This window comes from Polistes dominula, unplaced genomic scaffold (genome assembly GCF_049000335.1).
Source record: "Polistes dominula isolate Pdom_NZ unplaced genomic scaffold, Pdom_raw_medaka contig_25, whole genome shotgun sequence".
In the NCBI taxonomy this organism is placed as follows: Eukaryota; Metazoa; Arthropoda; class Insecta; order Hymenoptera; family Vespidae; genus Polistes; species Polistes dominula.
Window position 1 is genome coordinate 73860 of NW_028301094.1, and position 27625 is coordinate 101484.

At 36.0% G+C, this 27625-nt stretch overlaps 5 protein-coding genes across 10 annotated transcripts in view; 4 read left to right on the forward strand and 1 right to left on the reverse strand.

Annotated features, from left to right (window-relative positions):
- On the reverse strand, positions 1-8396 carry LOC107072812 (gem-associated protein 7). 2 transcript variants are annotated; one of them, XM_015333060.2, is made up of 4 exons: positions 8278-8396; positions 4523-4698; positions 3903-4107; positions 1-136 (listed from the first exon to the last, which is right to left on the reverse strand). In XM_015333060.2, the coding sequence occupies exons 2-3, from the start codon at positions 4692-4694 to the stop codon at positions 3923-3925; spliced, it is 357 nt and encodes a 118-aa protein (XP_015188546.2). In that variant the 5' UTR covers positions 4695-4698; positions 8278-8396; the 3' UTR covers positions 1-136; positions 3903-3922. The 2 variants fall into 2 exon arrangements, with proteins under 2 accessions (XP_015188546.2, XP_089032576.1); XM_089176450.1 differs by having other exon boundaries at positions 4523-4703; positions 8278-8392.
- LOC107072824 (mediator of RNA polymerase II transcription subunit 30) lies at positions 136-1901 on the forward strand. Of its 2 annotated transcripts, none has more exons than XM_089176447.1 (4): positions 136-761; positions 859-1269; positions 1341-1597; positions 1676-1901. In XM_089176447.1, exons 1-4 carry the CDS (start codon positions 647-649, stop codon positions 1772-1774), a joined length of 882 nt encoding a protein of 293 aa, XP_089032573.1. In that variant the 5' UTR covers positions 136-646; the 3' UTR covers positions 1775-1901. The 2 variants fall into 2 exon arrangements, with proteins under 2 accessions (XP_089032573.1, XP_015188558.2); XM_015333072.2 differs by having other exon boundaries at positions 163-764.
- LOC107072823 (mediator of RNA polymerase II transcription subunit 30) lies at positions 2170-3886 on the forward strand. Of its 2 annotated transcripts, none has more exons than XM_015333071.2 (4): positions 2170-2750; positions 2848-3270; positions 3353-3609; positions 3680-3886. In XM_015333071.2, the coding sequence occupies exons 1-4, from the start codon at positions 2636-2638 to the stop codon at positions 3776-3778; spliced, it is 894 nt and encodes a 297-aa protein (XP_015188557.1). In that variant the 5' UTR covers positions 2170-2635; the 3' UTR covers positions 3779-3886. The 2 variants fall into 2 exon arrangements, with proteins under 2 accessions (XP_015188557.1, XP_015188556.1); XM_015333070.2 differs by having other exon boundaries at positions 2211-2753.
- On the forward strand, positions 5454-7872 carry LOC107072826 (uncharacterized). The gene is made up of 3 exons (XM_089176443.1): positions 5454-5597; positions 5692-6296; positions 6423-7872. Exons 1-3 carry the CDS (start codon positions 5549-5551, stop codon positions 7098-7100), a joined length of 1332 nt encoding a protein of 443 aa, XP_089032569.1. The 5' UTR covers positions 5454-5548; the 3' UTR covers positions 7101-7872.
- LOC107072825 (RNA-binding protein 38) overlaps positions 8341-27625 on the forward strand; it is a 23345-nt gene continuing 4060 nt past the window's right edge. Inside the window, exons 1-4 of one of the 3 annotated variants that reach the window (XM_015333074.2) lie at positions 8341-8462; positions 17119-17531; positions 18043-18169; positions 19503-19563. In XM_015333074.2, the coding sequence (XP_015188560.1) occupies positions 17268-17531; positions 18043-18169; positions 19503-19563 (452 nt within the window). In that variant the 5' untranslated portion in view covers positions 8341-8462; positions 17119-17267. Of the gene's footprint in view, positions 8463-12693; positions 12927-12947; positions 13313-17118; positions 17532-18042; positions 18170-19502; positions 19564-27625 lie in introns of those variants that run through there. The other 2 variants (XM_089176448.1, XM_015333073.2) reach the window with 2 other exon arrangements.

The window sequence follows — 27625 nt, forward strand, 5'->3', positions numbered from 1 at the left end:
CTGTACGATTATATTTATTACGATTGAATGTTACTCGTAATAATTTTCATAAATTCAATTATATTTGGAATGTCTTGTTAAAAGACAATATCGAGAGCGTCGTCGTAATGTCTTGCTGGAAGAAAATTAGCTGAAACTGAGAGAAAAAAGAAATAAATAAATAAATAAATATGAAAGTAATATCTACGAGTTCAAGCAAAGTGTGAACATTTGTCTTATTGATTTTCTCTATTATCTCGACTTTCAATTGATACAATTTTCATTACAGATTCCACATTTATATGGAGTATGCGCAAGCGCATGCGCATAGTGATGTCAACAATTTAATGCACGCGTGGCTTGCGTCTCGTTCTTCCAAAAGATGTAGATACATCCATCTTACAAGAAAATTTTTGCATTCTTTTAACTACTGATATTTTGTTATCAACAGTAATCTTAAACTATTTAGTTCTATCGTAATCAAAAATAATTCCTTTCTAAAATAAATATTGATAAATTTCAATCAATCGGTGTGCAAGTCTAACCTAACCTAACCTAACGTAACCTAAAATAGGTTATACTACAATTTATTATTATCCATTTCGACAAGACTATTAATAAATCAAATAAATCAAATAAATCAAAGATTCTTATTAAAAGAAGAAAAATGGCTGGACAACAGCATTCCTTCCCACCTGGTTTTCCTAATGTGCAACAATCTGCGATGAGAACACAATTTGGAGGCGGACAAATGGTTACCGGTTTAATGGGACCCCAACAAGGTGGTAAGCATTTACAATAAAATTGTTAATTAATAAGAAGTTGAAATATAGAAAGAGTTATAGAATAAAATAAGATATATTGATGTAATTGTGCTAGGTATAGTAAGTCCTCAGCAATTTGGAGTAGGTGTTGGTGTTGGTGTTGGAGTTGGAGTTGGAGGAGTAGGTTCTAACGCTATGGGAATGCCAAATGCTCAACAAGTTTTAGCCCAACAACATCAACAACAATCAGTTTCCATGCAACAACAAATGCAACAGATGCAACAACAACAAATGCAATTGCAGCAACAACAACAAGCAGCTCTCGTGCAACAAACTAATCAGACTAATAACCAAGTTACTACACCACAAACACCTGTTGCACCAACGCAACCTCCTTCTCAACAGCAACAAAATAAAGACCTTAATACTGTCAGCTTGTGTAGATTTGGACAAGAGATTGTACAAGATATTGTAAGTCGTACTTTAGATGTCTTCCAAACACTGAAAGTAATTCAACCACCAAATGGTAAGTTTTCATTGAAATCAATTGATTCGATAATTACCAAATTGATACTATAAGATTCTATTAAATTACAGGTACGCCACAAGGAGCTAGTATTGCGAACAGTAAGAAAACTAAGGTACAAGAACAGTTAATGACGTTAAAGATGTTATTTAACCGTTTGAGGCGGATTTATGAAAAATGCAATGAAAATTGTCAACTTCAAGGCATGGAATATACACACATTGAAAGTTTAATACCATTGAAAGAAGAATGGGATATGAAATCAGAGGAAAAAAAGACTTCGGAAGCTTATAGATTAGCGTATAAAGAAAGTGAAGAAATAATGGAGGTTTGTAGAAATTTAGAAAAGATTTGAAGATTTGACACGTTTCTTATTTGATTGTAATGAATTATTTTATTTTTCTAGGAAGTAATATCCAAAAATAAGCACCTAAAAGAAATCATTGACAAATTAAGACGTATCATTTTCGAAATAAATATTATGTTAAACATGCGCCGATCTTAGATTACGAAAATAACTGAAATATTTAAGTATATTAATAATATTTAGGTACATATTTATTATTATTTAGGATTGACTGATCCTATAAGATAAAGTAATATCTTAATTAATATAAGAATGTGAAGAGAAATGTATGACTTATCTACCTCTTAGAATAATCTTACTATAAGAAAAAAAAAAAAAGAAAAAAGAAAAAAAAGAAAAAAAAACACTAATCTTTCTAAGAAAAAGCCATAATGTATAAAAATACATTAATTTTTGCTAAGAAATTTTATCTATCCCAACGATCGAGTTGACGTTTATAAAGAGTATAAGCATGCGCATCGCGGTGTCAACAATTTAAAGGATACAATGCAAGTTGTACATTTAACGGGAATAACGTACATGAAACGATCTTCAAATAAATTTACTTGTGTTCTTTTAACTGTTGATATTATTTTATCAACAACAATCTAATAAATAACATTTAACTCTATTGTAATCAAAAATACTTCTTTACTCGAATAAATGTTAATACGTTTCAATTAACCCATTTATATTATGACTTCACTGAAAATATCGTATTCAAACGTTAACGTAGTTTACATGCCAATTGGCTTGTGTGCCATTCTGCGCGGCCATATTTTACCAGTATGTGCGAAATATTTCGCGATTGCTGAACAAAATAAGTTGTAGTTTACGAAATAGTTTGTGCACAAAGATAAAAGTTAATCGTCATGCGGGGAATATTTCGCTTACAGATCCATGCAAATGCGTTAATTAATATGTGAAGTCTAAGTCTAACATAAAGTAACCTAAAATAGGTTATACTACTATTTGTTATTGTCGATTAATAAATAGTATATTCTTATAAAATAAAGAAAAATGGCTGGACAACAGCATCCCTTCCCATCTGGGTTTCCAAATGTGCAACAATCTGCGATGAGAACACAATTTGGAGGTGGACAAATGGTTACCGGTTTAATGGGACCCCAACAAGGTGGTAAGCATTTACAATAAAGTTGTTAATTAATAAAAAGTTGAAATATAGAAAGAGTTATAGAATAAAATAAGATATATTGATATAATTGTGCTAGGTATAGTAAGTCCACAGCAATTTGGAGTAGGTGTCGGTGTTGGTGTTGGAGTTGGAGTTGGAGTTGGAGGAGTAGGTTCTAACGCTATGGGAATGCCAAATGCTCAACAAGTTTTAGCCCAACAACAACAGCAACAACAATCAGTTGCCATGCAACAACAAATGCAACAGATGCAACAACAACAAATGCAATTGCAACAGCAACAACAAGCAGCTCTCGTACAACAAACTAATCAGACTAGCAATCAGGCTACTACACCTCAAACACCTGTTGCACCAACGCAACCTCCACCTCCTCAACAGCAACAAAATAAAGATTTTAACACTGCTAGCTTATGTAGATTTGGACAAGAGACCGTGCAAGATATTGTAAGTCGTACTTTAGATGTCTTTCAAACGCTTAAAGTACTTCAACCACCAAATGGTAAGTTTTCATTTAATTAGGTAAATAACAAATCAATAATTAGGTATGAATGATCAGGATAGAAAATTTCATTTGATTACAGGTACACCACAAGGAGCTAGCGTTGCTAACGATAAGAAAACTAAAGTGCAAGAACAGTTAAAAATGTTAAAATTGTTGTTTAAACGTTTGAGACTCATTTATGAAAAATGCAATGAAAATTGTCAACTTCAAGGCATGGAATATACACACATTGAAAGTTTAATACCATTGAAAGAAGAATGGGATATGAAATCAGAGGAAAAAAAGACATCGGAAGCTTATAGATTAGCATACGAAGAAAGCAAAGAAATAACAGAGGTTAGTAAAATGTCAGAAAAACTTGAACTCGTATCGTATTTAATTCTAATCAATTGTCTTATGTTTTCAGCAAGTGATATTAAAAAATAGGCACCTTAAAGAGATAATTGATCATTTAAGACGTATCATTTCAGAAATAAATACTATGTTAAATATGCGTCGTTCTTAGATTATGAGATATATATGTATACTTGTTTAATTTGATTGTTTTTTAATTAATAGATTTATACTATATGATATAGTTATATTATAATTAATGTGAAAATGTCAAGAGAAATGTGTGATTTACCTACCTTTTAGAATAATCTTAATATTAATTATTTATAATATTCTCAACTTCCATGGAGATAATATCGTTTGTTCTGAGAATAGCTTCTGGAATTATTCCAAGTGGAGTCTCCAAGTTTCTCACAAATAATTCCAGGCAGTCGATGTCAGAGCCACGAAATTCACCAGTAACGCGTGAATTTTCATACAAATTAAATTTGGCCTTTTTTCCTAAAAAATCAAGTAAATAAGACAATAATTCACTAATATAACTTTAAGAAAGAAAGCATTGAAACAACCACGTTGTTACTACTACTTTATATGTCCAATCATCATCGGATATTATATTTCAATTGCAAATAGATCAAATCATTGAAATTTGGCCTAAAAAATATTTGAATTCTTTTTCATAGCGTATTATTCAAGTTAAACAACAAAAATGGAGTCATACTTTATTGGCGCCATATTCAAGTGTTACTTTGAATATACAAAAATAGGAAACAATAATAACTATTTACTCAATTTCTCTTTAATTGAAGTTAAATACTTATTCGAAGAATACAATTGATTTTAACATTAATACATTTAATTATTAAAATTAGGTTAAATATGCGAATCGATAAAAAATCAAGAGATATTAACATACCGACAATACCAGTTATCATACGTAGAAAACGTTCTCGTAAAAAAGCACGTGCTTCTTGATTCTCCGCCGACGAAAAGTCGAATTTTACATTTTCTTCGTTACTTTCAGTATTATTTTGTTCTTCTTTTTCAATCATCTTTTGCGAAGAAGTATTTTTGCGACGATTCAGCATCGGTCTTTACTTATGGCGGAGAAAAACAAAGAATAGTTTGGCTATAGTATTACTGCGCATGCTTCCTCTTCCTGTGTGCGCCAAATTTAAATGTACAATATGATAGGGACATATACGCGACGTTCAGATTTGTTATTAATAATTTTTATTTAACATTCATTTTATGTTGTTTATTTCTACGAGCATATTTTTATTTTCTATTTTTATGTATAATAATAATTCATATGATTGAATGTGTATGCGTTGAGAGAGATATGGCGGGAGAGATCAGTCGGTCAGCGAATTCGAAGAAATGTTGTTTCTTTTGTATCAAGTACACATAGAAAAACATTTTCAAACAAATATGTATAAGTTGATTAAGAGGGAAGAATTAATTTCCAAATGGATCTTCGACGCAGCAACTTCCTCGCGGTGAAATTCAGTAACTGATAGATATTACTAACGGTGTCCACAGAATTTCTATGGTGCAACATTGAAGTACTATTTAATTGTGACATGAATTGTTTCTAATTAATTGTTCGAATGATTAATTTTAAAGCAATTTTCTGCATCTAATCGTATATACACGTTCTACATCGATAAACTTCATAAATGCATTAATGCATTTCGTTCGTTATTTAAGAAATACATTTGTTATCTATACCGAAATATATATATACTTTTCAGGAAAGTGTCAATCTATAACCCACATTTTCCAATAGAGACAGAGTTTACAGTCAGATAATGACCATATTTATCCGGATATCTAACAAACGTACTTTCTCGAGCATGAGGGTAACCCGCAGATTTTGAAGTTGGTCAAGTGAATTGCTCGAGTTTCTCTTCACTTTGGAATCGATCACGGCAGAGCGAGGATGACCTCTCTAATCGCTCTATTTTCAATCTTCATTCTTTGCGCTAGCGGTAAGAAATTGATAAATATTTTTGATTATTTTTAATACAATTTCATAAAGTTTCAATAAAATCTGATATTATTTTGTTGATGAATTTATAAAAGTGAAGTGTGATATTATCACGACGACAATCAAACCCCAGAGTGCAATGATTTTGAAGGAAAATAACAGTCGTTCCTTGGAGAAAGAAACACCGTGGTCGAAATATACGGAAAAGCTGGAAGACAATAAAATAAATAAGAATACAATGGAAACGTTCAACAAACGAAAATCCAAATTCTTAGGAAGTCTAGCTTTTCTAGCTGGACTTGGTTTTGGTGGACTCGCCAGTCAAGCTGCATCGTCAACTGTGAAAGCTTATGCAAAGTTTCCTCAAGCATCAATAGCCATGAACTTTGTTCCTTCGAAACAAGGACCTTATTTAGCTGCTTATTACGAGCCTTATCCTTTTGTCCATAATCCTTATTTTTATCATTCTCCTTTGGGATTCTATCCTTTAGTCGATCCTTCCAAATTACAATCCCTCATTGGTGGATCATCTCAACAAAATGGAATCAATCGTCCGACTCAAATTATTACTTTATTCGACGATAAGCGGCCTTCCGATTCTGATTCCGATGATAGCGAGGAAGAATACATAGTTGAAAAAACAAAAACAGATAAATCGACAATCGACAGTGTTTATAATAAACAACAGACAGAAGGAGAGGTAAGAATTTAACAAATAATGTATTAAATTAATACCAGAACAGAGAATCGCGTGACATACATTCCAATATCGTTATGATTTTTCTTATTCTGTCAAATAATAAATTCTCTATTGAAATGTTTTCAGACGACGAACGGAGTCGTTGCATGTGGAACACGAAATAAACTCAAGGAAGAAGCAACTGATGTATCCAATAGAGATTCTACAGCGTACGATTTGGAAGAGTTACAAGAAGATGCCGATGACTCGAAAACAATTATGAATAGAGTCAAAAATCAAGCTCATAATTCAACGAGTTTCAGGCCTATCAATAGTTCTACTGTAAGACCTAATTCAAGACCTAATTTAAAACCTACTCAAAGGCCTATCCCAACGCCTATTCCAATGCCTACTCCAACACCTACTCCAACACCTAATCCAAGACCTACTACTACAGATACAGACACAGAAGGAAATTCAACAACCATGGAGAGTAATATTAGTTCTACGCCATTTTTTGGTTATTACGGAGGTAATCCACAAGACATAGAACACATTGATCTCATCTCTGATATGCAACCACCCATTTATCACGAACCTAATCCGATCAATTATCATTTACCTTATGAAAGACCTGCCAATTTTTATCCCGAGGAGAAATATCAATTCTATTCGAATTCTTTCCCAAATTCTTATCCCTCCGGACCTTTCATTTCTGAACATATAACAGATTATTCGAGCAATGATTTCAATCGATTTGTATATCCACCCGATAAACATTCTCCGCCGTACGCTAATCAATTTAAACCTCTAACGTATAGTTAATATTCATATTTGTAATACATATTTACGAACACGCACAATGATCACCTAATATCAGTATATCGTTAATCTTATTTAAAATAATTTCGTCAATAAAAATGAACAATACGTAATTGAACGTATCTACGTGAATACAGATTTATCTTAAATAACGTTAGAAAATAATTTGATTTTGCTATTATTTTTTGGTGGGTAAAAGACAGGGTGAAATCTTCATTAAGACAATCATCCAGGGGTGTTTGAAGAATTTTGTTAATACATAAAGAGTACGTATTTAAATCTTTTCATTTAAATAATTATGAAAGTAGTTTAACCAAATAATTTGATAAAATTCAATGAAATATTTCATTTATCTCACATAGATACAATATACATTTTGGTAATATGAAACTATAATAAAAAGTATATATAATTGAATAACTTATGCTACTTTGATAATTATCAGCTTATATTTAAGATGTGTGTGTGTGTGTGTGTGTGTGTTGTAACGTTGAAAGAAAAGCATTATGGCTATATATCGAGATGTAGTTAACTTTTCAAGAAATCAACATATTATTTATAACTTTAATCGCTATCTCATATTCATATGAAAACTTGTATACGTCATATATTTATAATTATTCACCATGATTACATTTTGATGATACTTATACCCCCGATAGAGAAAAAGATAAGAGAATCGCGTTTTTACAGCCGTTCTTAGGTGACGCTTCATGGGACTTTGTTTGCACAATTGTTTGGACATTCGTGCGTGATCGTATGGACGTAGAAAATCCTTGAAACGATAATAAGAATAATTCGTCACGAAATCGAGCAACGATTATATACATACATAAAATACAATATGTTCTATTTTATAGACGGTGTTAAAGAGAATCGAACGATTTAAATAGCAAAACTAATAGCAGATCAAACAAATCTTATATATATTGTTTTTTTGATAATGCAATTCACTCAATTTCACTTGTAGTCAAATCATAGATTTTATCAAACTAACACGGTTGATAATCAATTGCATTATCAAAATGAAAGACGAGGAGGGTACCCACTTGGAACGGGGTTAGTTTTTGGAAAATCGTTTCGTTAATCCGTAATCGTAAGGGTTAGGAGGGGGACATATATGAGAGAAAAATAATCGAAAATAAATGAAAATAAATGAAAATAAATGAAAATAAATCACAGCTCGTCTCCGCAGCACAGTCTCCGCCGCCTTGTCTCTCGGATTGAATACACGACGCGTTCTTCCGTCAGTCCATGCCGACCAATTGGACGATTCGCGGCAGCTTCCAACGAAGAAACCTGTTTTATTTTCGGACGAATTTGGAGAGCCGGGCTTCTCGTCTATTTCGAGATACCACCGTTCTGGTATTGTATCTCCAAAGACATCAGTAATTTGCAAATTTTCACTAACGATCTATGACTTTCTCTTTTTAATGTACTTATTTCAAAGAATGATATTTCTGCTCTACTAATATGTGTACTCCCTAGGAATAACTTGTTTTTATAGATATATATTCTATTGGTATGTAATAAAGACAAAACTGACGCGTGCTAACAGTTTAAACGTAGTGACACAGAGACACATATACATTATATACATATGGCGCGGATCGAACAACACCGGTGAACGTGGAATCGCGTGCACGATTATGCAACAACGCGTACCATAGGAAATGATCGACTTCCTTTACGGAAGTGGCAAACACTTTTTGGTGCAGCTGATATTATCAGCTGATTTCGCGCCGACGGACTTAACAAACGACGTTACTTTCTGAACGAATTTAGAGATGCGAAAAATAATGCAATTTGACGTATTTCATTGGAAAGACAAATATTCATTTTCATCTCTTAATCTTTGTCCTTTTTTCTATTTATTTCCAATAGTCACGCCATCGCGCATCGATCGACGAAAATCAGCAGTGCTTTGTCGGTTCGCTTCGAGGATGCCTAACTAAGATATATCGAATTAGATCTGGTCTCTTTAAATCTAAATATACGTCGAGTGTCAGGGTTGAACGCCCTGAGCTTTCCGGTTCTTGCCTCATATACTTTGGTTCTATCTCTCTTGTAGGTCTTTTTTTTCTTTTGGTACAAGCACTTACCCTACCTCGTTTTATTTTTCTGATGTCTCTTTTCGTCATTCCTCATTTTCTTCTGTAGCTTGTTCTCTCTCTCTCTCTTTCTCTCATACGCGAAACCTAATAGCCTTGTATCCTCTAGGACACTTCAGGACTATTTCCTGCGAATACACGTTGGACGAGCCGGATGGGAAACCGCAAATATAAAGCCCCTTACGGTATTCCAATAACATTATACGCATGCGTTATAGCTACATACATATACATAGCAAAGATGTTTGGAGATCGTTTTTATTTGGACAACAGGAAACGTTCGAATTTTTATTCTGTTAGACTGAATACGTAGGAGCTCCTGTTCATGTATACATTTCCGGCCAGTTCAAATCTAAAATAACTGTTAACCGGTTAATATTCTTGATACGGTTTATCTTTGAATCTTTTCGTACAAGTATCAATTATTAGTTATAATTATGATAGATTGGCCAATCCTCCTATCCTATAATAAAATCCTATTTTATTATTAATCATTCTTGTATCTTATATAATCGAGTATAGAACATATACATTACTTATATTTATGACAATTGAAAATAATATACGGCTGTAATATGTAAAACGTTAAGATAATACGACTTTAGTAAGCAAATAGGTGTACGATTTTAGAATCACTTTTCGCAACGGATCTTCCCGCGGATCTTCTTTCCCTATCGGTCCCCTCTCTTTACCCCATTCTCGCCGTTGGTCGTTTTCTTTGTCGTTCTGCGTTTAACAACTAGCAAAGGGTGAGTTTGCTGGGTGAGGAGCCTGCCTGCCGATCGAGTATGCATCGCCAGGAGCGACATTAACATTTGAACGCTTCAATTTTACAAGACCAACCCAATTTTCTTTCAATGTTCTACGTAAGACATTTTTATTGTTGATAATTATGCATCAATAAGATAAAAATAAATAAATGATAATTTAGAGAATAACTTTTATAAGAATACTCGGTCGACTTTGTATTTTATTAAATTTATGTTAGTGGAGATTTGAAAAAAGAAAAAGAAAAAGAAAGAAAAGAGAACGGCCCAGTGGACAAAAGCAGAGGCATCGACGGTGGGTGCAGCAGGCGCGTGCAGTAAGCGCGTGCAATAAGCGCGTGCAATAAGCGCGTGCAATAAGCGCGTGCAATAAGCGCGTGCACTGACATAGGCAGAAACATGTGCAGGGCAAACGGAGAAACGAAACTCTCTCTGTGTGGATACGCGTAGTAGACGCAAAGCACGCTCGACTAAGAACCATAGACTTTGTGGGCTTGGGGGACGATGGAGGAGAGACAGCTGTGGGGCAGCTGGCAGCGCGTGCCACGAACCTATGGGGTCTCCTTTCTCGACGACGACGATGACGACGATGACGACGACGACGACGACGACGACGACGACGACGACGACGACGAAAGACCAAGACCAAGATCAAGACGATGCAACTATATCATAATACAAAACAAAAAGAAAAGAGATTTTGCAAATTTCGCTATTACAATTTTTAAAAGGTGGAAATAATAAATTAGAATTTTCCTAGATAATAAAAGAATTTGAAATCATAATACTTTTGTACTTTTGAGAGTGCGAAGAAAGCGAGACGATCTAATTTCATACGCAACAAAGTTATCGAGGAACCATCGGTAATCATCGAAGCGCAAAATATGATTAAAATAGTGTACTATCTTTTCAAATGAAGATATTCCTCGTGTTATACGAAAATGATTGAACGAGAAATCAACGTGCGGAAAGAAAAAATCGCGCTTCGATGGGTCACAGCAGAAAGCGATGCGATACTCACGGAAATTTACTGAAACTATAGGAACTTTCGCTTTTAATATCGTGACGAAATTACCGTAACGATGAATCCTCCTTCCACTTGTTTCATTGCTCAACGTATACCAACATACATTCATTCGCTCTAGTGTTACAAATTCACTCTTTTAACGTTTTTCATTTTCTTTTTTAACGTAAAGAAAAGTCATCATCGTTCCAATTATTATCTAACTTTGTAAATTCAACTACGTAATCTATTAAATGTATTTTTTTAGTTAATCTTCTTACATAGATGTGTTATATAAAAAAGAGAGAAATGTAAAAGTATTTCAAGGACTAAATGGATCGAAAAAGCTATATTTTATAGGATACGAACAACCCTAGGGTTTGTTTACTACAAAGCAGTTAAGCACCATAAGCACTTCTTTTCTCATTAACTACGTAGCCTTCCAAGGTTTATGATCTGTTGGAATATGGAACACGGTAAAGCTCTAACCTCGTAGTTTGATTTAGTGTAGCAAAATTTCTTCGGTAATATGTTCAAACGTTATTTATTTTAAGGCTGAAACGAATTGAATAAAAAAACTGAGCTTCCTCATTGCTCTTTGTCCATTGAAATGTTTTCAATCTTAACAAACAATGTAGTCAGGTGCCCACCCCTATAACGAGAGAAAGAAAGAAAGAAAGAAAGAAAGAAAGAAAGAAAGAAATTTCGATAGTCATCGAATTATTTTGCCGATGCGTTGACAAAATAGTTGTATCTAAAAGGAAAAAGATTTAAAAAGATTTTCAATGATACTTTAACAGTTATGATAAATGCTCGAGTATAAAGAAATTGACGATATAACAAAAGTGGAAGGTGCTTTTGCAAAATAGAGGGAAGACAAGAAAAGAAATTTGTGAAACACATCGGAATCGGACGCAGCTGGAAAGTTTGGTGGGCTTTTCTGGAAAGGTTTTTCGTTCGTCTGAAAAAAAAAGAGATCAGCGCGGGTTCAAAGCCTTCTCGAGGGAGCGTTTCAGGTTGGCGAACATCTGCCGTCCTCCACGACGATAATAATTCGAACAGCTGATACCTATGTACATCGGTACGATTCGGCTCGTCTCGGTTACTTTCGGTGGTTATGAATCTTGCGTTGGGATCGTTCACGAGTGCCCTGGGTTCGTTTTCTTTCTCTTGATCTTCCTTCCAAGGGTGGAAGAAAGGAAAGGAAAGACCTCCATCTTACTTTTTTTTCCCCTCTCTCTTGTCTCTTTCTCATCCCTTCTTTCATCACGTTTACATTTCATCTTTCCTTGTTCCATCGGTGGGACGCACGTTTTGGAAAAAGAGGGCAGGAAACGCATCTGACGTAATCATCCTGGTTAACCGGTTCAAACGATTTCTTTACATTTTAAACAAAAAAAATACAAAACTATTGTTTTGCAATTGAAATCGATAGAAATATAGCTATAACGAACAGAGAGAATTTTTGTTGATTAAATTTTTGTCATCGAATTTTGGCTAGAAGAGAAACAGTTTTTTGTTCGTTGCTTAAAACTCTCGTAAGAGACACGAGGTTAAAAATATCCATATATTTGTAGCAGGCTCTCGATCAAGTTGAGACGTTCCTGACCGAATAATCGTGTAGTAGAGTAGGGAAGACATTTGAACCAATAAGAAGTCGGTAAATGGAAGGATCTTGGGAACTGGCGCGCCGTATGGTATTCCCAAAGTATAAAGCGGTCGCATTCGCACGTGGGCATTCGATCCTGTCGGACGTGTATGCAACTTAGAGATACATGAAGGAACAATAACGTCATCACATCACCGCCACCACCACCACCACCACCATCCTAACTATTATTGGACCCTGGTGTTGTCGCCAGCGTCATCGTCATCGTGAACTTTAAGTGATACAAAGAAACTCATCCATCCCCTTAGTTTCTTCTTACTACATCGTCATCGTCGGCAAGTGATTCTTTTTTAAATCTCCCGCGTTTCTTTTCCTTTGAAAAAAAAAAAATAAAAAATAAAAAAAAAAACCAACCGAGCGTCGCCCCTCTTCGTGGTTTTTTTTTTTTTTTATTAGCCAAGATAGTGTGCCATCGTTGTTCTCTCCCCACTACTTACTAGCGTATACCTCTAGCACCCCTCTAGCACCCCTCTAGCACCCCTCTATTCGATCAGAGGCAAATTTAACGCGTCAAGAAATAGTTCGTGTTCGATCAAGGAAGGACGCGGATCGTGTCGTGCAAGATTTCGGTGTTCTCACCCTTTTCGTTGGATTATTAATTAAACAGTGGGATTATTTGACGTGTACGTACAAGTGTTAAAAGAAACATCTTGAAGAAACAACAGGTTAGTTATCATCATCCTTTTTCTTTTTTTATTCTTTCTTTATTCTTTCTTTATTCTTTCTTCATTCTTTCTTCATTCTTTCTTTGTTTTTCTTTGTTTTTCTTTTTTTTTCTTTAATTAATTATATTCGACATACATATGTTAGGTTTCTCGATATAGATATTTTTCGCATGTCTACTATTTATTTTTGTCTGTCTCTTTTTATGACGATAGCAAAGGTATATCTATCTATCATTCTACGTGTGCACTGTCTATGCGCAATGTTCTAATTTCGCGTTCCTTCTAATCTCGCGTTAAGGTTGTATGACGTTGTTGAATATATTTCAAACTGCCCATTATATACGCGCGAACAAACGGAAATACATTTTGCACGTTAGATTACCTATCGTGAAAATAAAATATATGTGAGAGAATATACGGAAGTGTATAGGTATGTTTTTCAAAAGTAATTTCGACCCAGCTTATAAGAAAGAAAGACACAACCGAAAGATTCTTCGAGTCTTGGACTTTCTTCTTGTTCGAAAGTTGTTGCACTTTCGTTCAATGGACTTTCATTTGATAAGAAGAATTAGCTTTGCGGAGAATGTAGGTTTCGACTCGTTACTCGTTTCTCTTCAAATACATTACACACGCATACATATATATATTTAAACCATATTTAATTATTACAATACAATAGATTCATACTTTTCCAACAAAATAACAATTTCAATTCGCTATCTTCACGAAAATAGGAAGTAATAAGACACCAAAATTGCCGGTTGTTAATGACTGACAAGGAGTGAATTTTCGTTTATACATGTATATAAACACACATGCAGTGTGAGCATGCTGCTGAGCGTGAGAGAGAGAGAGAGAGAGAGATAGAGAGAAAAGATATAAGTTTATGAGAAATACAAGGTGTATTTAGGTGTAGTTATATTCATTTTTCATTCGTTTCTCAACGATGTCTTGATCGCTCATTCGACCGCTCATTCGATCGCTCATTCGATCCTTGCTTCTTAAAACAGACGATTTTTCTTTCCTTGCAAGTTATCTGTTTCTCTCTCTTTCATACATTTATATTTTAATTTTGTAATTATATAAATGTATATACACTTAAAATCTTGAATACTTACATATCTATTTGTAATCGCGTACTTTCGAAAATATGCTCGTAGTTAGCCACTCGAAAAAGACTACTTTCGCAATTTACTATGATGTCGAGAATTGTGCTCGATGCTTCCACAACCGTAGACACACGGATTTGAAGGAAAAGCCTGTGTTTACATGATGAACGACAAACAGCGAACTTTTTCGGATTGGACCAGGCTGCCTGTGCCTGCATATGTTTGCTTGCTTGCTTGCTTGCTTGCCTGCCTGCCTGCCTGCCTGCCTGCCTGCCTGCTTGCCTTCCTCCTCGGGTAAAACGATCCGCCTGGAAATCTCCCTCGGCGCTCTACCGAATCCCACTTCTTTCTTTCTTTCTTTCTTTCTTTCTTCTTTTCTTCCTTCCTTCCTTCTGCCCTTTTTTTCCTTTTTATCTTCTTAACCTATCTTTCTTAAAATTTTTTCCTTTTCTTCGATGGCTGCTTATATTGTTTTACATCGATAAAAATTCTTACTAGATATATATTTCCAATTTATATTTGTCAATCTAAACGTGCGATAGAGAGTAATATGAGACGAATGGATAAAGCAGTACGCTTAATATCTTGATACCGTCGAAAACGTGGCTCAGTTTTTCAACGATCATTTCTTCTTAACGCTAACTAAATAGATTATTATTTAGATTTGGAAAAATGCGCCATCGTAAAAAGTAGCCATCGTGCTTAGATATTAGTAAGCATCGTTTGATCGTGCTTCAACAAGTGTTTTCACATGAGATGCAAACAATTCGATAATCGCGTTATCGACGCTTCGTCGAGTTGCCTATTTGAAACGATCTCTTTTGAAATTCTTTCAAGTCTACGTGAAAAATATTCATTTATCTTTTTACTCTCTCTCTTCAAATTTACATTGCAATGATTATTACTACGAGGGTTAGAATTTTCTTTGTCGTATAATAAAGTTCTTTATTTCTTTCTCAAAGTGTGGCCTTTGTGACTTTGGCCGAGAAGATATTTTCGTGGGCAAATTCGAGCGCGTGGCAATTGGCCAGCATCGAACACGCGCTGTAAAACTCCTCGTACGTCGTCGTGACGATGTTCATGACGATGCTCATGACGATGCTCATGACGATGCTCATGACGATGATGTAGAGATATTTGTCCTATGCCATCGAAAATTCTCATTGGCCAAACGACGCGAGTTTCTCTATTGTGTCGGAGTGAATAATCGATTTGACGAAGATCGAGTTATGACTAACTCAACTCCGCTTAACGGCTGTTGTTCTTTCTTGAAGCATTACTTTCTCCGTCGAGGGTTTTAACCGTATATACCTGAAGGGAAGACTAGAAAGGATGAAACGTTTTTCAAATACCCGTTACTCTTAGTATTTAGATAGATTTTTTAGGTTCTTTAGGACCACATTCAAAAGGGCAACTAAAATCTTTTTTACAATAGCTGCTTTAGAAATAAGGAAAGGGAACCTACTTGGCATGTACATTTGAACAACCCGAGTTATATATATATATATAGATTTAATAATTTATTTATTTAATATTCACATTTTGTATTTATTAAATAATTGGCCGAGCCGATCGTTCTGGTAAGGTTTGCGACTAGGAGGATGGTCTAGGACCTTCCGAAAGAGAAAAGAAAAGGGAGGGTGGGAAAAGGTTAGTGGAGGAGTAGAAGAAGTTGAAGGAGGAAAGAAACCGAACGCACTACAACAATGTGATTATACACAGTGCTGCACCGGTTTTCTGCAGCAGCAGCAGCAGCTGCTGCTGCTGCTGGATCGTTTTTGGGGATTCGGCAGAAACGAATGAACGAACGAACGAACGAACGAACGAACGAATCTACGGATGGATGGACGGTTGGACGGTTGGACGGGTGGACGGACGGACGGACGGACGGACAGACGTATGTCGGTTCTCGGGTAAAAGGGCCCGGTGGTGTTGTTTGTGGTGGGGATAACGAAAGCTAGGCGAGACGAGAGAAGCGTGTTTGGAAGGAACGAAGAGAGAGAGAGAGAGAAAGAAGTACGCGTTGGGTCCTCGCCGAGGCCCGGTGCGCACAATGAGAGAGGGACGTAGCAGCAGTTCGTCGTTTTAGCTTGCTCTCAAACGGGGAAGAAAAGAGAAAGAGAAAGAGAAAGAAAAAGAGAAAAAGAGGACCTTCCGTTTCTACAGACTCCGTCTCTAAAACCCGAAAGGCGAGAGCCCTAAGAAAAATACCCTATACACGATCTACCTGAGCAAGGTATAGGGTCTAAGCTGTGCTACCTCCCTTTTTCAGGCTCTCCCAACCTTGAATGGAGGTCAGGGTTCCCACCTCCTTGCCCTTTTCTTCTCCTTCCTCGACGAGACTCCTCTAGCTAGCTCTCTCTGTTTCTCTTTTTCTTTTTTTCCTCTTTCTCATCTTTCTCCTTCCCTCGCGGCTTCCGTGCAAAGGGGGATTTTTATCTGTTCGCTTTGTATTGTACATGTTGAAGTCATCGATTCGTTGAGAGAAATAGAGAGAGAGAGAAAGAAATGGCTCGTAACGAAGGGAAAACCGTTTTCAGTAACAAGATAAGTTGAATATTTGAAAAATGCTAGATTTAAAAGGACTAAATGGGAAATGAATAATAAGAAAAATGTTATTATCGAGTAGGAAGAATTTCTAGTTGGTTCGACCATAAAAAACGTCTTTTTAATATGAAATTTTGTATATATTTTCAGGAAGAGCAAGCTCGTATTAGTTTGACCTAGATGCTGTTGAACCAACGGCGGCACGCCTAACTTATTTTCATCCCAACAGTACCAAATAAATAGTCAAAATTGATCAAGTGGTTCTTTCATCCGGCGGTGATATCGCCAAATTTTGGAGGATGTTGATGTCTGGTGCCGCCGGTCTTGGTGGTGTAGGCGCTGTGGGAGCACCAGGCCCGGACGAGCTCGTTTCCGGGCTGGGTGCTCTTGCGGGTGCCACACCTCAGCAGAAAGATACCACCTGGACTAAGTTATTCGTTGGCGGTCTACCGTATCATACGACCGATAAAAGTCTTAGGGAACATTTCAGTGTTTATGGGGATATCGAAGAGGCCGTTGTCATCACCGACAGGCAGACTGGAAAAAGCAGAGGCTATGGTTTTGTGAGTAATCAATTCTGTTTTGATTAAAATTATTTGTATAAGTTTAATTTGACTAGAGGCTATTAAAAAGCATAACGTTTATTATAATAGAATGAATTACTGGTAATAAGAATATATACATACATAGAGCTTATGTTTGTTTCTTTTCGAAGGGGAAATCCGGTATCTATCAATAAACCCGTAAATCATTGCGATTAAAGCAAGCAGCAACTAGTTTTCAGGTTGTTGCCAAAAATGTAGGAGTTCTCACACGATGGTATTTACCTCTTTAATTCGTTGATAAAGTTCTTTAGCAAATGTTGCCAATGCAAGTTACTTGACTTAGAAAGCAGGTGTTTGTCTTATCGTTACACCACTTAAGATAACATGGACATTCAAGCATTGATGTTACTTGCTATATATATATATATATATATATAGGTTTTTGTTGATTAGCGGAAGTATCCGTTCGTAACTAGACGTTCGCGTTCGGAGAATCCAAATGAGATGGATCAACCGATTTTGTTCATAGGTCATCATGGGAGACAGAGCGGCAGCTGAGAGAGCCTGCAAGGACCCCAATCCTATCATCGATGGTCGTAAGGCCAACGTTAACTTAGCAATTCTCGGAGCTAAACCGAGGAATAACTTGCAAACTAGTAAGTTCACTTATAAATTTTTTGTCAAGCCCTTTTTTTCTTCTTATTTCATCTTATCGTTAGAGTAATGATTGTACTATCATTTGATCAAATTTCCAATTGTTTTTTTCTTCTCTATAGAGAATATATAGATTGGGTATATCATATTTGGTACAATTTTCAGGGAAGAACCTTACATCGCGTCGCGTCGCGTCGCGTCGCGTCGGTTTGGTTTGGTTTGGTTTGGTTTGATGTTTAACCTCGCGAACATTCAGTCTATTTTTAAGCAAATAATGAACATTTCGAACTGTGTTCAAGAAATCGTAAAAAATTGAAACGCGAAAGCACGGATGAGTCATACAGCGTTTGCCTTAGGATATTATAGTACTACAGTGCTTGGTTATTCCAAGATCTACAGTTTTACTTATTTCCAATCTGTTTAGTACCGAAAGCACATATGTATCTACACGAGCGTTTTACGATTCTGACACTAATACTTATGCTGGAAAAGTGAGTGTTCTCTGTAAATCATATTTATCCTATCGAATGTCCAATGATACGAAAAAGTTGCTCGGCTTCAATAAGTTTTATCTTGCCAGAAGAACATAATACATATTTGAAATTTTTAAGTGGGAAATTACAATATGTAAAATTACACACAATACAGATTAGATATAACGTTTTGTTCATGTTAAACAGTAAAATATAATATTTTCAACGTCAACGTGTACGTATAGTTTATTGTTTGAAAATGTGGAATATCGTGGAATGTTGTAGGCGAAAAGTTCGCCCTTTATTGTAAATCTCAATCATAGCTAACTTATCGTACGGTTCAGGCGTTTGTTTCTTTAGCTAGATGTTGATAAAGATAGAAGATAGAGTATAGTCGCGTTACGTAACCCTCAGTTTGATCTTTGATCCTAAAAGAGAGTGTAGTGAGGGACGATGGTGGTAGAGCACAGAAAGGGCGAGAAACATTTTTGAAAGCCCAAATGAAGTGGTAGTAGCGTTCTCGGCATCGTTCTCTCTCTCTCTATCTCTCTCTCTCTCTCTCTCTCTCTCTTTCTTTTTCTTCTAAATGGCTTTAGGCCAACATAGTTTTGGAGTCTGATGCGAGTTTAAAATTGCCCTAACCGAGCCCCCGAATTTACATTTGTTCTTTTTCTTTTTTTCTTTAGTCACGTTCTTCCTTTCAATCGGTTTTATTTTATTATTTGTTTTGTCTCTTATTTCATTGGATGCATTTAGAAAGTATTAATGGTGCGTCTATTTTTCTATTTGTGCGCAGTGTTGTTCACGGTGGACGATTAGAAAACGCAAATAGAAATTAACTGAAAATCATTTATGATTTTAGCATTCCCATTTGCTACTGGTATTAGAGCTGGATATCCTGCGGTTCTTCCTGGCCAGTATGGGTAAGTCTACGTTGATGTGATTTTTTTTTCAAATAGATTTAAGAACGTAAGTGTTGTAACTTATCGCAGAATTTAGATGAAGGAAGCGGCGTAAGAAGCATCGAATCGGTCGTAAACATTCGTTTAAACTTTTTTATGATTTTCAAGGCAACTAGACAGAAAGTAAAAAGAAAAATCAAAAAATCAAAAAATCAAAAAATCAAAAAGAAAAGAGAATTATTTTTTTTTCTAAGATCCGAGACAAATATTTTTTACACTCACTCGTATAAATTTTGATGTATACTTTAGTTTGTCTTCTTTATTAACAATATATTTATATTAATAATAGTAAAATATATATGTAGGTATATACATAAGTGTTCGTTTAATTGGATACGATTCGTGGCTGAGATCATAGATTTAGTTGTTGAAGACTGTCTTATATATATAACGTTTCAGCATCCTGATGCGTGCGCGTAAGGCAGCAAGCAGAGAGTCCTCTTTTCGAGATCCTTGAGAGGGCCGCGTGGGCCGTTCTAAGGAGCAAAAGTAAAACAAAATCAAATGAAACAAAAAAAGAGAAAAAAGAAACAAAAAATGATGAAACAAATGTTTATGAAAGAGAGATTAAAAATAACGAACGAAAGAAACGAAAAATAGAGTTCATCTTCTGAAAGAGAAAAGATGGGAGAGAAAGAGAGAGAACCTAATATATATATATATACTTATTTGTAAATATATATATATATATTGGCGAAAACTATGAAAGAAAGGGTGAGAAAAAGGGAGGGAGGGAGAGAGAGGGAGAGAGAGAGAGAGAGAGAGAGAGAAAGAGGGAATAATATATGGCACACGCACACGTATAGGAAGCCACACGAGTACCTACGAATTTCTTTCGATGAAGTATACACGCTACTTGCAGGGGAGATTTCTTCGGAGGGTTCGGTCTCTTCCTCTTTTTCATCTACCGTATTTTTGTTCTTTTTGAGTTGTGTTTTTTTTTTCTTACATTCCATGTTTCTACTTTCTTGGTGAAGTTTACGTTGAAGTGATAAATAATTGAGATTGCGGTTGCTGAGCGAGTTGCGATTGTTTGTTTACTGGTTTTGACTCTTTCTTTTTTTTCTTTTATTAATTTTGTTACTTTTTTTTTTAATCTTATATTCACTCTTCAACTACACGCTCACACATATTCTTTTACTTTTCTTAATCAAGCATAATCACAGTAATGACACGGTAACGCGATGATTTTATTTTATAATTAATTATTAATATCTGCGATAATCTTTAGTACTTGTTCTCTCATTGCTAAATTTTTCCGTCACTCGTTACGGCTCGTTTCTGTGATTATATGTCCACGTAATTTTGTTATTCCTTTCTTATTTTCATTATTTTCCTTCTTTTTTTTTTTTTGTCCGCTATGATGCCTCTGGTGACGGTACACTTGTTTTTCATAATTTTAATAAATCGATTGTTTCTTCGATACTTGAATTAGTTGTAAAACTAAACTTAGCTGTAATTTGAAAAAAGTTCATATAGAATTAGAAATGGAACGCATTGAAATAGAGATTTTCGTTGACTTCTCCGGGAGCCATTTAACTCAACGCAAATATTTATTCTTTCGCGCCGGACGAAAAGGAACGCGTGCGCGTGCGCGTATGCGTGCGCGTGTGAGTGCGCGTGTGAGTGCGCATGGTGCTCTCTTTTCCTTTTGTCCGGCTAAAAGCAAAAATAGATTTTATCAGCTACGTCGACGAGGACTCCTCCTCATAAAGAGAGAAAGAGAAAGGACAGAGAACGACACGCCGAGTGTATCGTTTCGATCGTGAAAAATCGACCTGGCTTGGCCCAGGACACAAACCTTGCTGCATCGTTCATTTTTTATTACGTTTCTATCGATTTTATCGCGGTTCAATTTTATTTGGCACGACCAGATTCTTCCGTGTTACTTTCCGAACGAAACTTCTTATGTTATTGTACTTGTATTGTACAATATAACGAGCAAATGACTTTTTTCCAATTATAATTTTAATTATTCACTTGGAATTGATCGCCAAACTGTAATTATAAATCGGAAGATAAGTTTTGAATAAGAGCGATTCACGGTACGGTGAATCGGTATTTCGTATTGGCACGTATCTTAAGTTTCGCGGAAAACCGGAAGTCTCTTTTTGGAACATGGGCAAATAAATAGAAAAAAAGAGATATAGATAGAGTAAAGGGAAAGAAATAGTAAAGAATTAGTACAGGCTCCGCTAACCACTGTAATATTAATAATAACCTTGTGTGTGTGGTGAAAGCTTACACTACACTTGGTGTCGCTATTGGTGTTGTATTTTTTATTTTTTGGTGTTGTACTTGGTGGTTTTTCTTTTTACATTATTTCTTTTTTTTTTTTAGAATTTAATTATAACAACTGGGAGAAAAAGAAAAAGAAAAAGAAAAAGAAAAAGAAAAGGAAAAGAAAAGAATCGGACGCGTTCGTGAAAGAGAGATGAATGAATACGCGCTTTCGACCCCATGGACGAGGAGAATTCGTTCTTTTTTGCTGTGCACCGCGATTCAGGCCCCATGCAAAGCTCTTCGCATCTTTCAACAGATATTCGGTCGTCGTCTTGTCGTTTCAAAAGCGTTATATGAGAAAGGAAAAGAGAGAAATTTGGCGCGAGTTTCGAATCCCCTCCTCCTCCTCCTCCTCCTCCTCCTCTTATTACTGCTACTACTACTACTACTACTACTACTACTACGTACTACTACTCCTCTGGCACTTGGCACGTATAAGAAAAGTTTTAAATATTGTTGCGTTGGGATTTATTTTCGATGGGGACGCAACATGGTGGGCGTTATAAATTAATGGTTAGCCAATGAGAATAATCGTCTAGTATGTAGTAGATGCGCGCGAATACATGTAACATAGGTGAAGGCGTAATTGGCAAGGATATTGCTTGCGTCACGTTCTTCTTCTCTTCATTCTATCACCACGTGGCAGAAAACGCGTGTCCTCGAATTAGCGAAACGTAGGTGGGATCAAGTGAAATCTAACACCGTCCAGCCCGCCGACGCGTCCGCGATGCTTCTTCCAACACGGAAGATGTTGAATTCAAAATTCCTTCCAAAATTCGAGATTTACTTGTTTCCTCTTATTCGAATCTTTTTTTATTTTTTGTTGTTGTCATCGATAATTCGATTAAAGGAAGTGAATTTTGAACCACAAAAGAAAATTAGAATGCATGAAGTTAGTCGATCGATAGAACCGACAAGAGAAAGAAAGAAGATAATAAAAAGACGTAGTCGTTGTCGTCGTGAACGAACCAACAAACAACGACGACGACGACGACGACGACGACGGCGACGGCGACGACGACGTCTCGCGTCTCGGTGTCGGCCATCTTTGTGGCTCCTGGCGTCGGTCCAGTCTTTATTTAGATCCACCTGTCCCCTGTGTCAACTTCTCGGAGCGAGCCGTCGCGTCGTCTCGAGAAAGGAAGAAAAAAAAGAAAGAAAAGAAAGAAAAGAAAGAAAGAAAGGCAGAAAAAAAGAAAGACGACTGACTTCACTGCTCTCCCTCGTGAAGAGGATTTAAGAGTCTTTAAGGCCGTTTCCGCGCTATCGCGACGTCTATTCTCGAAGATCCCTTTTCTAGTTCGCGTCGTCTTCTCTCCCTCGTTAACGGGATACCAAAGCGACGAGAGAACCTACTTACACTTTCCTCGACTAACGATTAGGACGTCTGCCAAACTGCATTTTCATCATTGCGTCTGCATACACAATTCCTTCTTTTTTTTTTTCTTTTTTTTTTATAATATATTTCGATTATTTGTGTGGGGGTTGTTATGCTTGGTGTATGGATATATATATATATATATATAAGTTTATTTAATTTGAAATTTAGGAACTCGATTTCTCCTCTTTATTCCAATATATTTGTCGAACGATTTAGTTGGAAGAAGAAGTCTTGGAAGCGACAAAACTTCTTATTACTCTTGTTGTTTTGCTCGCGTTTCGCGTCATAATCCAGAATGTCGTCGTCTAAAAGGAAGGACCCCGCTTCTATTTCCATTATCGCGACCCTCTTCTTCTCCACCTGTCGTTGTCGCTCATCTGACGCAAATTCTTCGCGATGTCGTCTTCTTGCAGCCTCGTCGAACTATCGTGTCTTTTAGACGATGATCGACGTTACAAATGTTGGCGCTTATGCCACCAAACTTTTCTTCATTTATACATCTTGTTTGTTACACGCGACATTAATAATATATTGCGACAGTTATAGTCGACTCAACGAATTTTTTCATTTCAAATGATTAGTAACGACAAACAATTTCTTTTTCAAAATTTTATTTTCGTAAAATTTATATTCCATTGTTTTTTTTTTTTTATTGTGCATCGCCCCCATCGTGCATCGTTCTTTCAACGAACGCAGTTTGTTTTCCCGCGACATGTATTTCATCCTCAAGATTCCTCCCTCTCTTCTTTATCCTTATTGGTATTCATCATTTATTTCATCGTAGTATTTATTTTTATATTAGCATCCTCTAGTGCATATTGCTCGAAAAGTCTTAGAAAATGTATTTATGTTTTCTTAAAGTCTTTATCTATAGTCGTGGATGCAGACAGTTGATCTTTCAAAATAAGATAATAATAATAATAATAATAATAAAATAACTGTTAGAACTATTAAAATGTGTCAAATCGAAAAAACTAAAGAAATGTTCAGTGTTTACGTAGGAAAAGCAATTAAAGTATGACGAGGCACCACCCCCAGGATTCTCTATTGGTCTGGCCCGGTTTCCGTGGATTGGCGGATGATCCCATTGGATTATCCAGGGCGCCGGCGCCGCGGTACAGCCTTTTGGCGGCCTATCCTCTCTCCCTGCGCATCAAAAGCAAGCAAGACACGACCCGGATACCACGCGGGACACCTTCATTGAGTTCACACATGCGCGCGATTACCTACACGATTAATATTTTCCACTAATTCAGTAAACAAACACAATTATATTCATTATTTCATCTCAATGAATAGCTCTTTTGATAGTTAGTAGGTTTATCGATTAGATTCTCAAAGATTCCATATATAAAAAAGTTCATTTAAAAAGAGATGATAATGTTGAAGGTCGAGTAATCCCCTGACCGACTTTAACTATATCTTCATTCGTAATTCGAAGAGCTAAGAAACACATCATTTTCTTTCCATAATATGTACATACAAGCTGCAAACATACGTCAGAGCAGGTGTACGATGACAATAATTTCTAATCACAATAACGTTCTGCCGCGGTTCGCACCTGCACCCTCTTAACGAGCTTGAAACATATGCACGCATACATACTATACTATAAATACAAGTATATATGGTGATTCGAAAGGCTACGTGTTCCTTCCCACAAATTTACTAGCCCTACCACAGATCTTCACCTTTACGTGGAGTTCATTTTTACCTCCCTATTCTCCTCCTCTGACATCGACTCTTTCCCTATTTTCGTGCATGCGTGTGAGTAGTCAAAGTTGGTGAACAAGTCGAGAGATCCTAATCGCGACGTACGACCACTTTACGTCGGAAATCGAGGGTGGTCACTTAGATCCGTCACGAAAGGACGATTCCACTATCTTCGTGACTTATCAACGACGATTTCTTTTCCCTTCCCCATTTCTCTCCAGGAGTCGTCTTCGAGTCTTCTTATTACATGGCACGCGCGCTTCAATTTCTAATTCTTTTTTTAATGGTCTCTTCCTTTTGGACGACTCATCCAACAGGTTTTAACTGCAATCGCGAACAGATTCTTATTCGCATTCAGCATTTCATGTTGTCAATCGATATCAAAATAATTCGACCAGCAAAGAATATTTTGCTGCAAACGCGGGTCTACACTCATTTACATCCGTACTCATTTACAAGCGGACAAATATTTTAATATTAAAACAAACTCATTTGTTTGTCACTTTGGCTTAATAATAATAATATTTGATAATTCGTTAATGGATATACAAATGTATGTAGGTAGAAACTACGTAAAGTGAGTAAATTATCGGTAAATTGATGAAGCTAGAAGACATATTATGCTCACTTATCTCCACGAGGAATGGCATAATGCGTTCGACCCCCCACACCAATATGCACACTCACAAACTCACAAACACACAAATTGAAAGAGGGTTACATCGATCGTATAAAAGCTTTCCGTATAATGTTCGTTCAGTCGCGATGCGCCACCACGCAATTTTACATCGTGGCGAATTACGGGACGTATTAAAATGACAGTACGTGCATTTTGCGCTAACCTACCAAGGACGTCGATGTAGTCGCTGATAAACGATCGATGCGAACATAGAAATATCTTCAGATACTTTATTTCCTTATCATTTCAATAGAATTTAATATATATACCTAATGAAATGAATCGAAGTAAGACTCGTATAAATAACCAAATTTTGTTTCTACAAGCATGATCATCGTACGTATTCCAAATTTGTGTGCTAATATGTTATATATGCACCTATGTCGGTTTATATCGTGCATAGGTGTAATAGGATTGAGATTGAAAATAGTCGGGAGGACGATAAGTAGGAAAGAAAAAAAGGGGAGGAGGTTGGAGAGAAAAGAGGATATAGAAAAGTAGAGTTGAGCACACGCGAGCCATCCATAATGCACAGGCTTTGCTAGAGATGCGGATGACAGATAAGTTCGATGGAAAAGAAGGAGGTGTAAAAAAGAAATAAAAAACAATACAAAATATATATAAAGATATGGAAAAGCGGGACTTGGACAAGAACAAAGAATGAAACGTCTGATAGTTTTTAAAGCATACTTTATAAACACTTTTATTTTCCATATTTAATATTTGATCTTTCTAAACATTTCGATAATTAGTTTTCGGCCTAATCGAATCTAATCGATATGGTAATTCTAAACATTTCTAACATAAATATTTCAATTTCGAGATAAGATTAGTAATCATGTTAAGTGCATTATTCTTTGTTTTTTCTTTTTCTTTTTTACGTTGGATATTATTATATTATAAATTTCCACTCTTGAGTTTCCATTTGAAATAGCACATTTCATATGTTATATTGTCGTGGAAAAAAATGTCTGTTGGTTTATTTTATTTATTTATTCTATGATAGATACAAAGAGTTTATGTAATTCAACAAGAGCACTTTACAATTAGTAGGGCAATTTCTATTTATAATTGAAGAATGCAATTGTAGAGAGCAACGTAATGAGTGGACTCCGTAGATGATTACCTCGAGAGATATCTTGCCTTCGTAGTTACTTTAATAGATCGGTATTCGCTATAAAAGGGGATTATAAATCAATCGAAAAATGATGGATCTACTACGCGTCATCTTATAGTATGATCTGCCGGATACTACACTCGTTCGTTTGAAAGTATCGTCATGGAAATAGCAGGGGAAGAGAGTAAATTCGAGGTTAGGAGCATACCAGTACCAGTAAAAGCTGGTAACGCGCCAAGCCAGATTTGTTTTTGTGACGATCGTCGATCGACTTCCAAACAGTTCATAAATCTTTTTTTTTTTTTCCATTATTTTTTATTGTAATTTGAAAATATTCGTAATGAAAGTTAAAAAGTTCGGTGTTGCGAACACTTGAAAAAGTTCGAGGGTGATTTAAGGAATTTTCTAACGCGACAAAGGTAAGACGACAGTTTGGCGTTTCCCCAATGGTGGTATGCGATGGCCCCGGTAATCCGCTTGCCGGAACTTGGAGAAACCGGAGGAACGGGACCGGTTCGATGCCGCAGGACGACATATTGATTTTCCTCCTAGACTGGACACTAGCCGTTATCGATCCGTTAAAAAGTTCAGGGCTGTCTCTGGGAAAAAGAGCCGAGGAATTATCCTCGTTTCTGATGATTTGCCAATCTATATCTATGTCTATGTAAGTCTTTCGTATTTCTCGGAAGGAGACACCAACTTTAACGGATCCGTATCTTCTTCCTCGTTTTCTTTGAGATCGGGAAAGCTGTTTAGTAAGAATAATGATATCGTAAATAGGAAAGAAGATATAAAATAAAAATTGATTATAAGAAGAAAACAACGTGTTGTTCTTGATTTTGATTTGATT

Excerpts from the sequence above, each read along its gene's own strand:
- LOC107072824 (XM_015333072.2), top strand. The coding sequence starts at position 647 with ATGGCTGGACAACAGCATTCCTTCCCACCTGGTTTTCCTAATGTGCAA. Across the intron at positions 1,270-1,340 it reads AGTAATTCAACCACCAAATG|GTACGCCACAAGGAGCTAGT; the intron begins GTAAGTTTTCAT and ends ATTAAATTACAG. Across the intron at positions 1,598-1,675 it reads AAAGTGAAGAAATAATGGAG|GAAGTAATATCCAAAAATAA; the intron begins GTTTGTAGAAAT and ends TTATTTTTCTAG.
- LOC107072823 (XM_015333070.2), top strand. The coding sequence starts at position 2,636 with ATGGCTGGACAACAGCATCCCTTCCCATCTGGGTTTCCAAATGTGCAA. Across the intron at positions 2,754-2,847 it reads AATGGGACCCCAACAAGGTG|GTATAGTAAGTCCACAGCAA; the intron begins GTAAGCATTTAC and ends TAATTGTGCTAG. Across the intron at positions 3,610-3,679 it reads AAAGCAAAGAAATAACAGAG|CAAGTGATATTAAAAAATAG; the intron begins GTTAGTAAAATG and ends TTATGTTTTCAG.
- LOC107072812 (XM_015333060.2), bottom strand. The coding sequence starts at position 4,694 with ATGCTGAATCGTCGCAAAAATACTTCTTCGCAAAAGATGATTGAAAAA. Across the intron at positions 4,108-4,522 it reads TATGATAACTGGTATTGTCG|GAAAAAAGGCCAAATTTAAT; the intron begins GTATGTTAATAT and ends TTGATTTTTTAG.
- LOC107072826 (XM_089176443.1), top strand. The coding sequence starts at position 5,549 with ATGACCTCTCTAATCGCTCTATTTTCAATCTTCATTCTTTGCGCTAGC. Across the intron at positions 5,598-5,691 it reads CTTCATTCTTTGCGCTAGCG|TGAAGTGTGATATTATCACG; the intron begins GTAAGAAATTGA and ends AATTTATAAAAG. Across the intron at positions 6,297-6,422 it reads AACAACAGACAGAAGGAGAG|ACGACGAACGGAGTCGTTGC; the intron begins GTAAGAATTTAA and ends AAATGTTTTCAG.